Source organism: Lactuca virosa, chromosome 3 (assembly GCF_052849685.1).
Source record: "Lactuca virosa cultivar CGN04683 chromosome 3, Lactuca_virosa_CGN04683_v6, whole genome shotgun sequence".
Taxonomy (NCBI): domain Eukaryota; kingdom Viridiplantae; phylum Streptophyta; class Magnoliopsida; order Asterales; family Asteraceae; genus Lactuca; species Lactuca virosa.
In genome coordinates, this window is record NC_136428.1 from 218,828,367 (window position 1) to 218,841,257 (window position 12,891).

At 34.6% G+C, this 12,891-nt stretch overlaps 2 protein-coding genes across 2 annotated transcripts; both read right to left on the reverse strand.

The window, feature by feature from the left end:
* Positions 1-1,715: 1,715 nt before the first annotated feature.
* Positions 1,716-3,218, reverse strand: LOC145162834 (B3 domain-containing protein REM17-like). The gene is made up of 5 exons (XM_079081850.1): positions 3,104-3,218; positions 2,929-3,006; positions 2,527-2,809; positions 2,313-2,443; positions 1,716-2,216 (listed from the first exon to the last, which is right to left on the reverse strand). Exons 2-5 carry the CDS (start codon positions 2,995-2,997, stop codon positions 1,959-1,961), a joined length of 741 nt encoding a protein of 246 aa, XP_078937976.1. The 5' UTR covers positions 2,998-3,006; positions 3,104-3,218; the 3' UTR covers positions 1,716-1,958.
* A 1,859-nt stretch (positions 3,219-5,077) lies between these two features.
* Positions 5,078-6,595, reverse strand: LOC145166993 (B3 domain-containing protein REM19-like). Its single transcript, XM_079086063.1, has 5 exons — positions 6,426-6,595; positions 6,200-6,277; positions 5,808-6,090; positions 5,603-5,724; positions 5,078-5,512 (listed from the first exon to the last, which is right to left on the reverse strand). Exons 2-5 carry the CDS (start codon positions 6,266-6,268, stop codon positions 5,255-5,257), a joined length of 732 nt encoding a protein of 243 aa, XP_078942189.1. The 5' UTR covers positions 6,269-6,277; positions 6,426-6,595; the 3' UTR covers positions 5,078-5,254.
* Between the last annotated feature and the right edge of the window lie 6,296 nt (positions 6,596-12,891).

Sequence of the window (12,891 nt, forward strand, 5' to 3'; positions counted from 1 at the left end):
GGTTTTGTTGCGTCTATGGTCCCAGACACAAAATGACAAAATTTCCCTTAATAACTATTTTTTATTAATTTTTTTATTATTCCAGTTTGTATTAAATAAATTAAACTATTACTATATTGTTGGAAAAATGACTCACCCCACCTCAATCCTCTTACAGCTCCTGCCACCACCTCCGGCCACCATCTTCGATAACAGATCTAGCTCCCGACACCTGCTCCGGTCATCATCTCCGACTATAGATCCAATACAACAAAAATCAATCAAAACTCAACACAAAGCCAACTAATGTTCAACAAAGTTGTAACTTCATTCCAAAACCAAAATAAAACCTGAAAATCAAATCTAAAACAAAAATGGAACCTATGATGCAAATCCAAAAACCCAAAATCGAAAGTGGCAATTGAAACTAAAAACCAGTTGACTCTTATATCCCTAAAGCGGCCCCCATTTCTTCGATAACAGAAGAACAACCCTATGATGGTGAGGGGTTGAATGGTTTCCAACATCGATGCTTCAGTGCCACCCACGACTGAAGGAACTCTCTAATCTCGCCGAAAATCAAAATCTCGCACCCTCTACTGGTTTATCAGTTTGTCGCTGGAAAACTTAAAAGTAACCAAACCCTAGCCTATCATTCCTCTCTTCTCACCAGAAACATCTCCAGAAAACTCATTGATTTCCTCTCGTCTTATCCCTCTATTTTCTTGTCGGAACCCTAGTCGATGCCTTGTTTAAGTTGTGCTTCAATTTTTGAAAATCAATCTGCACTCTAAAGCTTATATACAAGATCGGTTTTTGAAAATCAATTTCCACAGGTCACTGAAGTGGGTGAAATGATTTTCGAACAGGCCGTCTAAATCAGATGAAGGCACCAGATTCACAGGATTTTTTAAACGATTGTCGATCGTGGTTGTGGTGAAGAAACATCGTCGGTGGTGCATTACCAGAAGCAGTCGTTGGTGGGAATACTTTGTGGACGGTGATATCAAAATTAGGGACTATCCATGTAATTTACTCTAAAAATAAATCAATCTCATTGATATCTTTGTTTTAGTGTTTGATTTGTTGCGTGAATTTCTTGTCTAAACCCTACTACTTCCTCTAATATCAATGTTTCTCTTCCACCACCTCTAATCCCAACCCCATTTTTGATACCAACCAACGAGATCGATTTTTGCCCAACACCCACCGACGGAAATCGTTCTTTGTGTCCTTTATTCTGTCTCTGACTAACAAAATCAATTTTTGCACTTAAGAAAACCCTAATCAATCTTACAGGTGAATGAATGAGGTGAAATTGAATCGAACTCTAAAAACAACTGTCATGGTTTTTATAATCATCATCATATTAAATTAGGGCTAAATTGCTTAGTATTCTTAAGGTCAAATAAGAGAGATATCATGTTGGGGTGGGGCAGGCCAAATTTTAATTTCCGAAAACCATAAGAAATAAACATATAATAAAAAAGGAATTAAGCATTAAGGGTAAAATAGTCAATTTAAATCGATCAGGGATAAATCCGAAACAAAAACAAAATATAAGAATGATATGAGTTTGAAAATAAGTTAGGGACAAAATACGAAAATTACCATAAACCATACGGACAATTCGTGTAATTTACTCTTTTGATTTATAAGGCACAATTACACAATCACACTAGAAAATCAAAGTAAATACATTGAATTAGTTATAAAAATACAAAAGGAAATAGAAAAACAATATAATTATTGTTATCACGATTCGAATCATTACTAATAATTTGTGTCTAATTACTTATAAAAATGATAGAAAAACAATAGCATTACGACTTTACAAGTGCTTGATCAAGCTGCAAGCAAACCAATTTAGATTTTAGAAAGATCAGCTTGATCACCATCCTGCAATTCTACCTTAAACAGTCGTACTATAACAAATCAACACAAAAATAACCTCAACTACACACTGTTCTTGAATCATATTAGCAACTCCCAAATATGGTGACTTTCAACACTTTTTCCATCTCATTCATCAGCTCCAATACACAAACATCACCCAAACCCAATTGATTATCTTCACGAAATTTCTTCCAATTAGGACCAGACAATCTACCACAAGTCTTGTAATCCGTGCATATGATTGGACCCCATTTTCTCCCATCTGATACCTCAAGAACACAATTGACACTAATCTCATCGTTACTCAACAAATATCTTCTCAAGAATGTTATCGGTACATACTGCAACAAAAATACCCAAATCAAAAGAAAGAATGAGAATATTACATGATCATTATAAATAGGAATCGAGATCCCAAATGTGGAATAGTTAATTACCAATCCCCATGCTCGAAGGTATGAAAGTTTCATCGTCACAGAGTAAAAGGGTTTGTCTGATTTGAAAGATTTAACTAATTCAAGAGATTTGTTTCTTGACCTCTGTTCTTTCGTCACTTTAAATGGTAAATCTGTGTTCACAAATCGAAAAAGTATTGAGGGAAATGGATTTGATTTCTAAAGGGGTTAATCAAATTATGGGTTCGTAAATTACCTGAAGAACAAATTGGGTGTTTAAAGCATCCATTTGGTGCATAGACAACGACCTGAAAGATTGAATTTGGAGGAGGAGAGAGAAGCGAAAAGACAAGCAAGTCGCAAATTTGAAGACGATTGTCTCTCATGAACTTGACCCATCCATCCATGAAGTAGTATTTGTCTTTGATTTTAAAGTATTTGACACTCCATTCAACAGCAGATTTGTTCTTCAGAATAACTGTTCCTCTCTTGTTGTTGTCCTTTTCCAAATACTTCTCAGCAAAAGCAGGAGGCAATAGCTGCAAATTACGATGAATAAATGAAGATCCGTGTAATGACAATCAACAAAAATGGTGTTTGTGTGTGTGTGTGTGTGAGAGAGAGAGAGAGAGAGAGAGAGAGAGAGAGATGGATTCACAAGGTAGTCATCAGAGTCATTGGTTAATATCTTGAAGAAGGAAGCTTCATCTCCATATTTGAAATTCATCGTCGATCACTATAATGTAATAAAACAAGTTATTTCTTCCAATAAATCGATACGAATATTCAGTAATGGGCAGATAATCGAAATGTGCAGACATAATACAACTCACCGGAAGAAATGGAGGTGGCGGACGGAGAGGAACCAGACAAGCAGCAGTGGCTGAGTCTCTGGTTAAACCCTTGAGGGAGGTGTGGGGTGGCTTGTATTTGGATTTTGGAGGATGCTAAAACAAACAAATTCAATAAAAAATTATTTTTCGAATTGGAAATAAATAAAAAAAAATTAAATATTTTATGTGTTCACTAGTGACAAGAAAAAAATTTACATTCAAGCTTTCTTTTAAAAATCACTTTATACAAAACTATAAAAGTGTGATTTACAAAAAAATATGGATATGATTCAAAAAATTTCAACTTGGTATAGAAAGTCTAAAATTAAAAAAGTCTTGTGGTTTTGGTCCTTGAAGTTTTTTGAAAGACCTTGAAAAGACTCTTTTGACCTTTATATTTGATTTGAGAACTTTATGGCTATGTTGGAGGCTTTGGTGTTGTTTCAATATATGTTATATTGTTGATCTTCTTTTTATTTGTTGGTGAAGATCGAAGCCTCTTTATCTAATGTTAATGTTCTTATATTAATCTTTTACATGAGGATACATATGGATAATTGATGTAAAATTTATAAATTACTTAATTTTTGAGAAAATGACAAAAGTAGCTATATTTTATAAAAAAAAAATCTATTTTTAAGCAATGAAATCGCAGGTCATTTGCTCTTGTCTGCGATTTAGCAGTCCAAAAGATATATAAACCATAAGATCATTGATTTGCCTCATTTTCAACAAATCTCTCAATACTTGTCCAACTTTGATTCATTTATCTTGTTTGTAGGTAATCTTATGGTGATATGAAAATTTCTTTTGTCAAATAAACTCACATTGATTTAAGTTTATTCAAATGCTGTAAAGTTTAAAAACCAATTTTCCTAAATGTGTCATTTTTTTTCTCCTCGAAGGATGATGATAACGTGGAACTAGCACAAAACATATAACCTAAAGAGATTCCCCAACATCATATTAGGTAACATGTAAACCATCACATATGTACCATGTGAAGGGTTTACAAGACCGAACATGCATATGAAGGATTTTTAGAATGCCATTCACAACACTTTTTACAAGTCACCTCGAATAGATGAAATACATAGTCTCACACCTAACCCCAATGCACGGATACACATAATCATGATTGAAGAAAAACACTCCAAAATATATTTAAATCTTTAAAACAGTTAAAAGATGTCCCACTTCAAAAACTCTTTCTCAAAGCTTCTTAAAAACGTTAAAGTGCACATAAAAAGACTTCATTAGTTAAATTTAAATGGATACATAAGTAGTGCATATAGTATTTGAAGAAAGTTACATACGGTAACATACACATTCTTCTATCAACATAAATAACCTACAAATAATGCGTTACATGCTTAGTATTGTTTAATTGCTTTAAACCATAGTTAAACTATACTGCTTTATGGGGTAAATAATGCGTTGCATGCTTAGTATTGTTTAATTGTTTTAAACCATAGTTAAACTATACTGCTTTATGGGGTAAAAGAACCCAAAACTTGTTTAAGTAGTTGGAATAGTCTTCACATTTATTTTTAAACCTTCATTATTTCTTTTATGGAATCTTTATATTTGCAGGAGCAATGTCGAGGTTTATAGAACATTCACAAGTTCCATTATTTCTTTTATGGAATCTTCATTCACAAGTTTTATATTTCTTTTATGGAATCTTCATCGAACATTCTAAAGGTACACATGTACCAACAAGTTATGTACAAATGACACCTTTTAACTCTTTCTTAAATATCTAATATATTAATTAAGACAAATTTATATCATTATATAAAAATAAATCAATATAACTACTGTTATCATGATTCAAATCATTAATCATAAACTAATAATAATGCTTTCAAAGTTTACAACCACTTTATTTTATTTAAAAAATTAATATGATATTCTAGTAGTATAATTTGTATCTAATTACTAATAAAAATGTTAGATAATGACCATGGAATATGGATCAACCCAAGAAAACAATAGCATTACACTTTACAAGTGCTTGATAATCCAATTTAGATTTTAGAAAATCAGCTTGATCATCATCCTAAAATTCTACCTAAAACATTCATACATAATATTATAACAAATCAACACATAATTAACCTCAACTACACATTGTTCTTGAGAATCTTTTTAGCAACCCCCAAATATGGTGACTTTCAACACTTTTTTCATCTCATTCATCAGCTCCAATACACAAACATCACCCACACCCAATTGATTATCCTCACGAAATTTCTTCCAATTAGGACCATATAATTTACCACAAGTCTTGTAATCCCTACACTTGATTGGACCCCATTTTCTCCCATCTGATACCTCAAGAACACAATTGACACTCATCTCATTGTTACTCAACAAATATCTTTTCAAGAATCTTATTGGTACATACTGTAAAACAAAAATACCCAAATCAAAAGAGAGAATGAAATGATCATTAAAAATAGGAATCGAGATCCCAAATGTAGAATAGTTAATTACCAATCCCCATTCTCCAAGGTATGAAAGTTTCATTGTCACAGAGTAAAAGGGTTTGTCTGATTTGAAAGATTTAGCTGATTCAAGAGATCCGTTTCTTGACCTCTGTTCTTTACATCGCAAATCTGTGTTCGAAAATGGAAAAGAATTGAGGGGAATCGATTGCAAAACTAAAGGGGTTTTTTCAAATTGTTGGTTTGTAAATTACCTGAAGAACAAATTTGGTGTTTGACGCATCCATTTGGGGCATAGAAAACGACCTGAAAGATTGAATTTGGAGGAGGAGAGAGAAGCGAAAAGACAAGCAAATCGCCCATTTGAAGACGATTGTCTTTCATGAACTTGACCCATCCATCCATGAAGTAGTATTCGTCTTTGATTTTAAAGTATTTGACACTCCATTCAACAGCAGATTTGGTCTTGAGAACAACTGTTCCTCTCTTGTTGTTGTCCTTTTCCAAATACTTCTCAGCAAAAGCAGGCGGCAATGGCTGCAAATTACGATGAATAAATGAAGATCCGTGTAATGACGATCAACAAAAATGGTGTGTGTGTGTGTGTCAGAGAGAGAGAGAGAGAGAGAGAGAGAGATGGATTCACAAGGTTGTCATCCGAGTCGCTGGATAATATCTTGTAGAAGGAAGCTTCATCTCCATACTTGAAATTCATTTTCGATCACTGTAATGTAATAAAACAAGTTATTTACAACTGCAAGAGTCTCTGGTATATGTGCTTTACGTGTTTCTAGGGTTTTTTTTTCAATTAAATCGATACGAATATTTAGTTAATGTTGGATAATTGAAATGTGCGGACATAATCAACTCACCTGAAGAAAGAGAGGAGGCCGGCGGAGAGGAATCAGGCGAGCTGCGGTGGCGGAGACTCTGGTTAAACCCGTGAGGGAGGACTGGGGTGGGTTGTATTCGGGTTTTTGGAGGATGCTGTAAGGCTGTGCTCCCAAGTTTAGCAAAGGAAACAAAAGAAGGGAAAGAAAAAAAAAAATCAGCAGAGAAAAAAAAATTGTTAAAGAAGCTATTATCATAATTTGGATTTTTTTTTTCTTTTCTTTTTTTTTTTTTGTTCTTTTGTTTTTTGTTTTTTTTTTTTTGGATTTTTGGCCGATCATCAACATGTCACGATAACGTGTCGGTTTCATTTATATGATTTTTTTTTTCAGTTTGCATTTAGCCCAACATTATATATAAGTTCGTATTAGCTCCAACATTCTTTTTCGTTATATATTTGCCATTATTTTTTTAAAAAAATTCCATTTTTAGCTATTGACCAACCACTAAGATATTTTAAAACCTAATAACTTAAAATGAAATACTGTGACAACCCGAAAATTTTTGCCTTGTAAGTTCAACCATGCAACTCAGCTGAGTGTCAGACTCGTTTCTACTATCAGTTAGCCTTGTTTAGAGTCTGTTTAAGGGTTCAAAGCTCAGTACATTCAAGCATTGAGTATATGATTGGGTCGCGTAAGTTCCTAGCCTTGAAATCAAGCCCTACACTCCATTTGAGGGAGTGTACGGTCGTACACATGAGTGTGCGGCCGTACACCCATGTTGGCCGTACACCCCCTCCCTAAGAGTGATATCCTTTCATTTCCAAGCCATTTCTTCAGTTTCCAAGTCATGAACATTGATTTCTCTCTCAACTATCATCGAGCCTTTCACCCGATCTTCAAGAATGTAAGCCTTTCTTCCGTTTTGATTTGTTGTTATCCTTCTTCACCTAGTAACACCATTTGATTTCATCCATTTGAAATCATATTATGACTAGATCTTCAAATCTTCATCCATTTCACCAAGAACACACACTTGCTCTTGGTGATTGTAAACCTTCTTGAGCCTCCAGATCGTAAGTACTCCTTCCCTGTGCTTAGAACTTGTTAAGAACACTATATTAACACCCTAAAAACGTCCAGAACTCAAGAACATAAGGAGTGTACGGCCGTATACCCCTCAAAACACCCCTAAAGGGCCTTCAAAGTGCAAACCTAGCTTCAACACTTGATGAGCAATTGTCCCACAAGCTTCCCTATCATTAAAAGACACTTTTGTGCACTTATTACCATGAATGTACGGCCGCACACTCCATGGTCGTACACCCATGGCCGCACACTCCTCATTGTGGTCGTACACTCCCCTTAGATGAATCACATGTGATTCTAACACTTGGTCCAAGTGTTTCCTAGTCCCTAAAGGTGTTTCCTTGTATGTGGTTGCTTCTAAACCCTATATTTATGCCAATATATGCCATTATATGTGATTTAGGACTCGTTGTGTCTCGGGACTTCATTCGTGGAACTTCTCATCCTTACGCGCATATTCGTTTGAATCACCCACATAAGGTGAGTTCATACCCCTATAATCAATCTCTTAAACTGTTTTAAATGCTTTTAGGGGGGGATACAAGTTGAACACAATGATAATTGTGTAATTGTTTGTTATAAACATCTTTCAAAAGATTGCTTATGTCTTTTATAAGTGATCAAAACATTTCAAAAACTCTTTTAAAGTTATGTTACTTTATAGTTTAACAAAACTCCGTTTTTAAAGTACCAACATAACTTAGTAGAAAAATGAGTCTTTTCAATAACAGTTCAAGTAAAATACTAGTAAACTATAAGGGGTATAGTTTAGGGGTTCAGTCATACTAGATACTAGAGCATACTATAAAGAGAAACAGGGAGGTAGAAACAATACGCGATAACAAAGAGAATATACTAAGATACTATAACAGAAAGAACATACTAAGATACTATAACATAATGAACATACTAAGATGATATAGCATAAGAACACTTCAGGATCTAAGTATATCAATGAATCACTAACTCATTGTTCTAAACAAAAGGTGATAGTTAAATTGGGTATACATGATCGTATAACTTTAATGTGAGCCTACTTCACGGATCAGCAACTGGTTTGCTGAAGTCGCGTTTGGTTCCCAGAATCTATTGCAGGGAGAGCGTATAGTATGGGGACTATTCATCACATTATGACCTTAATAAATCAATTACGTTTTAAGGTAATCAGTACTGCAGGTTGTCAATTCAAAAGACACCTATGTATTTATATTTTCCCATTACTTTCATTTTGTGACAGTTCCACTTGAAAGTTAATGCAAACTATTTTCGAGTCAAGATAGTTATAAACTAAGGAAAACTTTCATTTTACAATCGACAACCAGAACAGTTGAGTCTAGTACATTCAGTAGTAAGGGGCCTATAATGCTAACTTTATGATCCCTTAGTGTATGCATTCAGGGATATATATTAATCGGATCCGACAGGTAGTAGGATGTGTGCTTTCCGCTTCATTTCCTATTCCTTGTTTGGTTGTGGGCTTAGAGCAGATTCACCCAGCCTACTATCTATCAGATCTTAGCTATATATATGTTCCGTATACACCAAGTAATCATAAGGGGTACCAGGTATGGGCCAGGTCATAGGACACTAATTCAATGCACAGTTTTCTAGTACAAAACATACTTTTCAAATAGAACATTTGGTAGTCAAAACTAGAAACATACCAATAAAGGTTTAATCCATTTTATTAAACCAGTATAAACTTAAAAGACCTTAGGTGGTTAATTCTATAATACCTTAGTTTATACATCAGGGTTATATATAATTAATACCCGATATGTAGTTGGATGGGTGCTTTCCGTCTCATTTCCTGTTCCTTGTTTGGTTGTGGGCTTAGGGCAGATTCACACAATTAACTATCTGTTCGATATTAGATTATATATAGCTAGTATAAACTAAGTGATTATAGAAGGAACCACTGTGGTTACCATTTTTACTAAAAGAAATAAGGGTTTTCTTAAAGAATCTTTTCATCAAAAATAAAGGAACTATTACAGTTAACTCCGTGAGTACCAAGTGAATACGCCAGGGTTATATACAACGATGATCTAACAAACAAAGGGATGTATGCCTTCCGCCTCATTTCATGTTCCTTGTTTGGTTGTGGGCTTAGGGCAGATACACACAACCGATTGTTTGTTTACTCTGGGTTTTATATAACTTGTATCCATTTAGTACTCATAGAAAGGATTGTAGAGTCATTTTTACTTATCTTTCATCAAAGCATGAAATATAGGATTTTCTGGAGGAACAGACGAACTTTTCTAAACAGAACTTACAACTTACTACAACTTTCTTACAACTTACTTACATCACTAAAATCTTATGAACTCACCAGCTTAAATGTTGATCTACGCTTTCAAAATACCTTGTATTCTCAGGAGACCAGTAGACAGGTATGCGTACTGGGATTCAGAAGATGGAGCATAATAGCTTCAAGTCTTTTTGTTATTTACTTTGTATTTTATGTTATGTGAATCACATACTTTGTAAACACTTTCTTTCTAATGAAATGGTTGTTTATTACTTTGCTTACTATGATGCATGACTTGTGATACTAAACATGACGTCCACCACCCCAGAACGTTTCCGCCATTCCGGTTTTGGGGTGTGACAAATACGGAAAAGGAAAAGGCAAAGACAATAGTTGAAACCGCGACTTCTCCTTGAGGGATGAGGCGTGTTAGCTACTAAGGCAATGACTTTTTTTGTATTGTCGGTGTTTATTGTATTTAATGTATACATGTATCTTAAATGAAGGGAAAAGACCTAGTATAAGTCTCGAGCCTGAGACATCTAACAAAACAATGCAACATGTTAATCTTTGAGCCAATAAAAATTGTTAATTCATTCTTAACTCAACGAAAAAACAATTGGCCATTTCTAATGTCATATTCATTAAGAAAACAAAGAAATCAGATGTCAGTACCTAGAACTTTAAGGGCTAAATGCAAGAAATAACATTGAACTTTTTTTAATAATAGCTTTATACTTTCATATTTCTTATTATAACATGTACTTTAACTTAATGTTTATTAAGACATTTTACTTGATAAATATATACTTATTATAACAATAGATAACATGTTGATTCGAACTATGATCATTTGACGCAACTTAATAAATTTTTATGTGATAATAAAGATAGCCCTTGGCTCACCGGCTAACACGCTCTGTCTTCAAGGAGAAGTCACAAGTTTGATTTTTGCATTTAGTGCCTCATCCTTTTTCATTTTAAGATATTACATTTTAAAATATCTGTGGGTGACTAGCCAAGAGCTAAAATGAAAAAAAATCAAAAAATAATGACAAATAAGGAACAAACAAAATGTTGGAGCTAAATGCAAACTCAAACGTAAATATTAAGGCTATGCAAAATGAGAAAAACATTCATGTCAACCAAACCGACACGTCATCAGAACTTGTTGGTGACCAGCCAATGACCCAAAAATGAAAAATGTTTTAGAAAATATAATGGCATATAAGGAACAAAAAAAAATGTGAGGATAAAGAAGAATAAGTTTAAATATATAATGGCTTTTGTGATATTAACCCAAAAAAGGTATACACACACAATGTTCTAAATGGCATGAGGCGTGGCGTAGCGGCAATGTCAAGTCTTAAGCTTTACGAGCCATGGTGAGTCATATCGTTTTTCAAGGCGTGATATAAGGCAACGATTTTATATTGATTTATAATTATATTACCACATAAATATAAATTTATATCAAATATAACTAGTTTTTAGAAGTGTTATATCAATAACTAATAACAAAAAGCTAACAAAAAACACAATAGTTGTTTCTCCGATTAGAAAAGACATAACAAAAAGCAAAAAAATTGTGTCTCAAACAAAAAAACATGCATCATAACACGCCACAGTGTGCCATGACACGCCATATCATGCCTTGCCACGCGTCACACCTAACAACAACGTTATGATGCTTTTTGTAATGGCAAGCCACGCCTCACGCAATGGTGCGTCTTTTAGCGCCATGTCGCGCCTTTTAGAACACTATATATATATATATATATATATATATATATATATATATATATATATATATATATATATATATATATATATATATATATATTGTAACACCGGTTATTAGGTATTTCCATTTCAGCCCTTAATATTTTAATTTGTTGCAATTAAAACTTGTACGTTGGGCCTACTAGTCTTATACGCCGGGCGTAAGTGAGCAAGTGAGACGCATCAAAGGTGGAGTATGCTTGGCGTACACGTGAGTACGTTGGGTGTACTCGTGCGGTCCTTAAACGTTAAATTTTTAGGGTTGTGTCGCCTATTTAAACATCTTAATCCCCCTTGTGCCTTCCTATGACCAGTCACCATTCCTCTAAACCCTAAAATCGAATCCCTAGCCCTTTTGAGTGAGATTTGAAGCTTGAGAGTGATCTTTAAGTGTTCTTGTTAGTGAAGGAAGATCATTTAGGAAGTGGTGGTGCATTCAAGCCTTTAGATCTAGGATCTACATCTCTTTGTTCATCTTTTGAAGGTATAAAGTTCATACCTTGGAGCTTGTTTTGCTAGATCTCATTTAGGCTTGGAATCATGTTGTTTTTGTCCCAATTCATGAGTTATGGAGTTTTTAGTGAAGTGAAATGTTAGGTCTTTGGGATTAAGCTCTACTTATCCATACAAAGGCTTAAAGTCAGAGACTTTATGGATTAAAACGTCCTTTAAGGGCCAGACCTGAATTTGGAGTAAATGTCTTAATGATTAACACATTAAAAGTTGAGTTTTGAGACTCAACCACGTACGCCAAAAGTAATCCTGGCTACACCCAGCATAGCCAGTTGCGAGCCTGTTCCTTCCCAGCCAAGTGCTATACGCCCAACGTAGGGCTGTGTACGCCACGTGAACGACCATGGTTTGAGTTTCTTTGACTTGTGGGCTAATGGTCTTTTACCAAAAATATGGATTAGACTTGGCTTGGGATTAATGGAGTATGGAAATTACCTTAATTATTAATTAGGATTAATTAGTGTAATTATTAGGTGGAGTCTAGTTATGGCAGTTCGGGTGTGAGTTCTATCAATCATCTATGCGGGGTGAGTCTCCTTACTATTCTTATCTGTGTGGTAGAATATATTTGTATATGTGATGACTAGCTGGGTCTATGTGTTATTAATGTGATATGGTTTACTATGTGTGCTGAGACTTCGGGTAGTCTCCAGGGTTGCTGATAGCCCACAGGGCCTGCTCTTTGCCCACTCAGACTTCGGGGAGTCTCCAGGGTTTCTAATAACCCATATTTGTTTATTTTGTGTTGTGTTATATGTGGTATTTTTGGGGACTCACTAAGCTTCGTGCTTACAGTTGTTGATTAAATGTGTTTCAGGTACTTCTGAGGATCGCGGGAAAGTAAAGGCTTTATTGCACACACTCGCC

Bases quoted from the DNA above. Each gene is read 5' to 3' on its own strand.
- LOC145162834 (XM_079081850.1), bottom strand. From the start codon at position 2,997: ATGAATTTCAAATATGGAGATGAAGCTTCCTTCTTCAAGATATTAACC. The intron at 2,444-2,526 runs GTAATTTACGAA...TTGTGAACACAG, and splicing joins ACACCCAATTTGTTCTTCAG to ATTTACCATTTAAAGTGACG. The intron at 2,217-2,312 runs GTAATTAACTAT...TTTTTGTTGCAG, and splicing joins ACCTTCGAGCATGGGGATTG to TATGTACCGATAACATTCTT.
- LOC145166993 (XM_079086063.1), bottom strand. From the start codon at position 6,268: ATGAATTTCAAGTATGGAGATGAAGCTTCCTTCTACAAGATATTATCC. The intron at 6,091-6,199 runs GTGAATCCATCT...CGTAATTTGCAG, and splicing joins GCGACTCGGATGACAACCTT to CCATTGCCGCCTGCTTTTGC. The intron at 5,513-5,602 runs GTAATTAACTAT...TTTGTTTTACAG, and splicing joins ACCTTGGAGAATGGGGATTG to TATGTACCAATAAGATTCTT.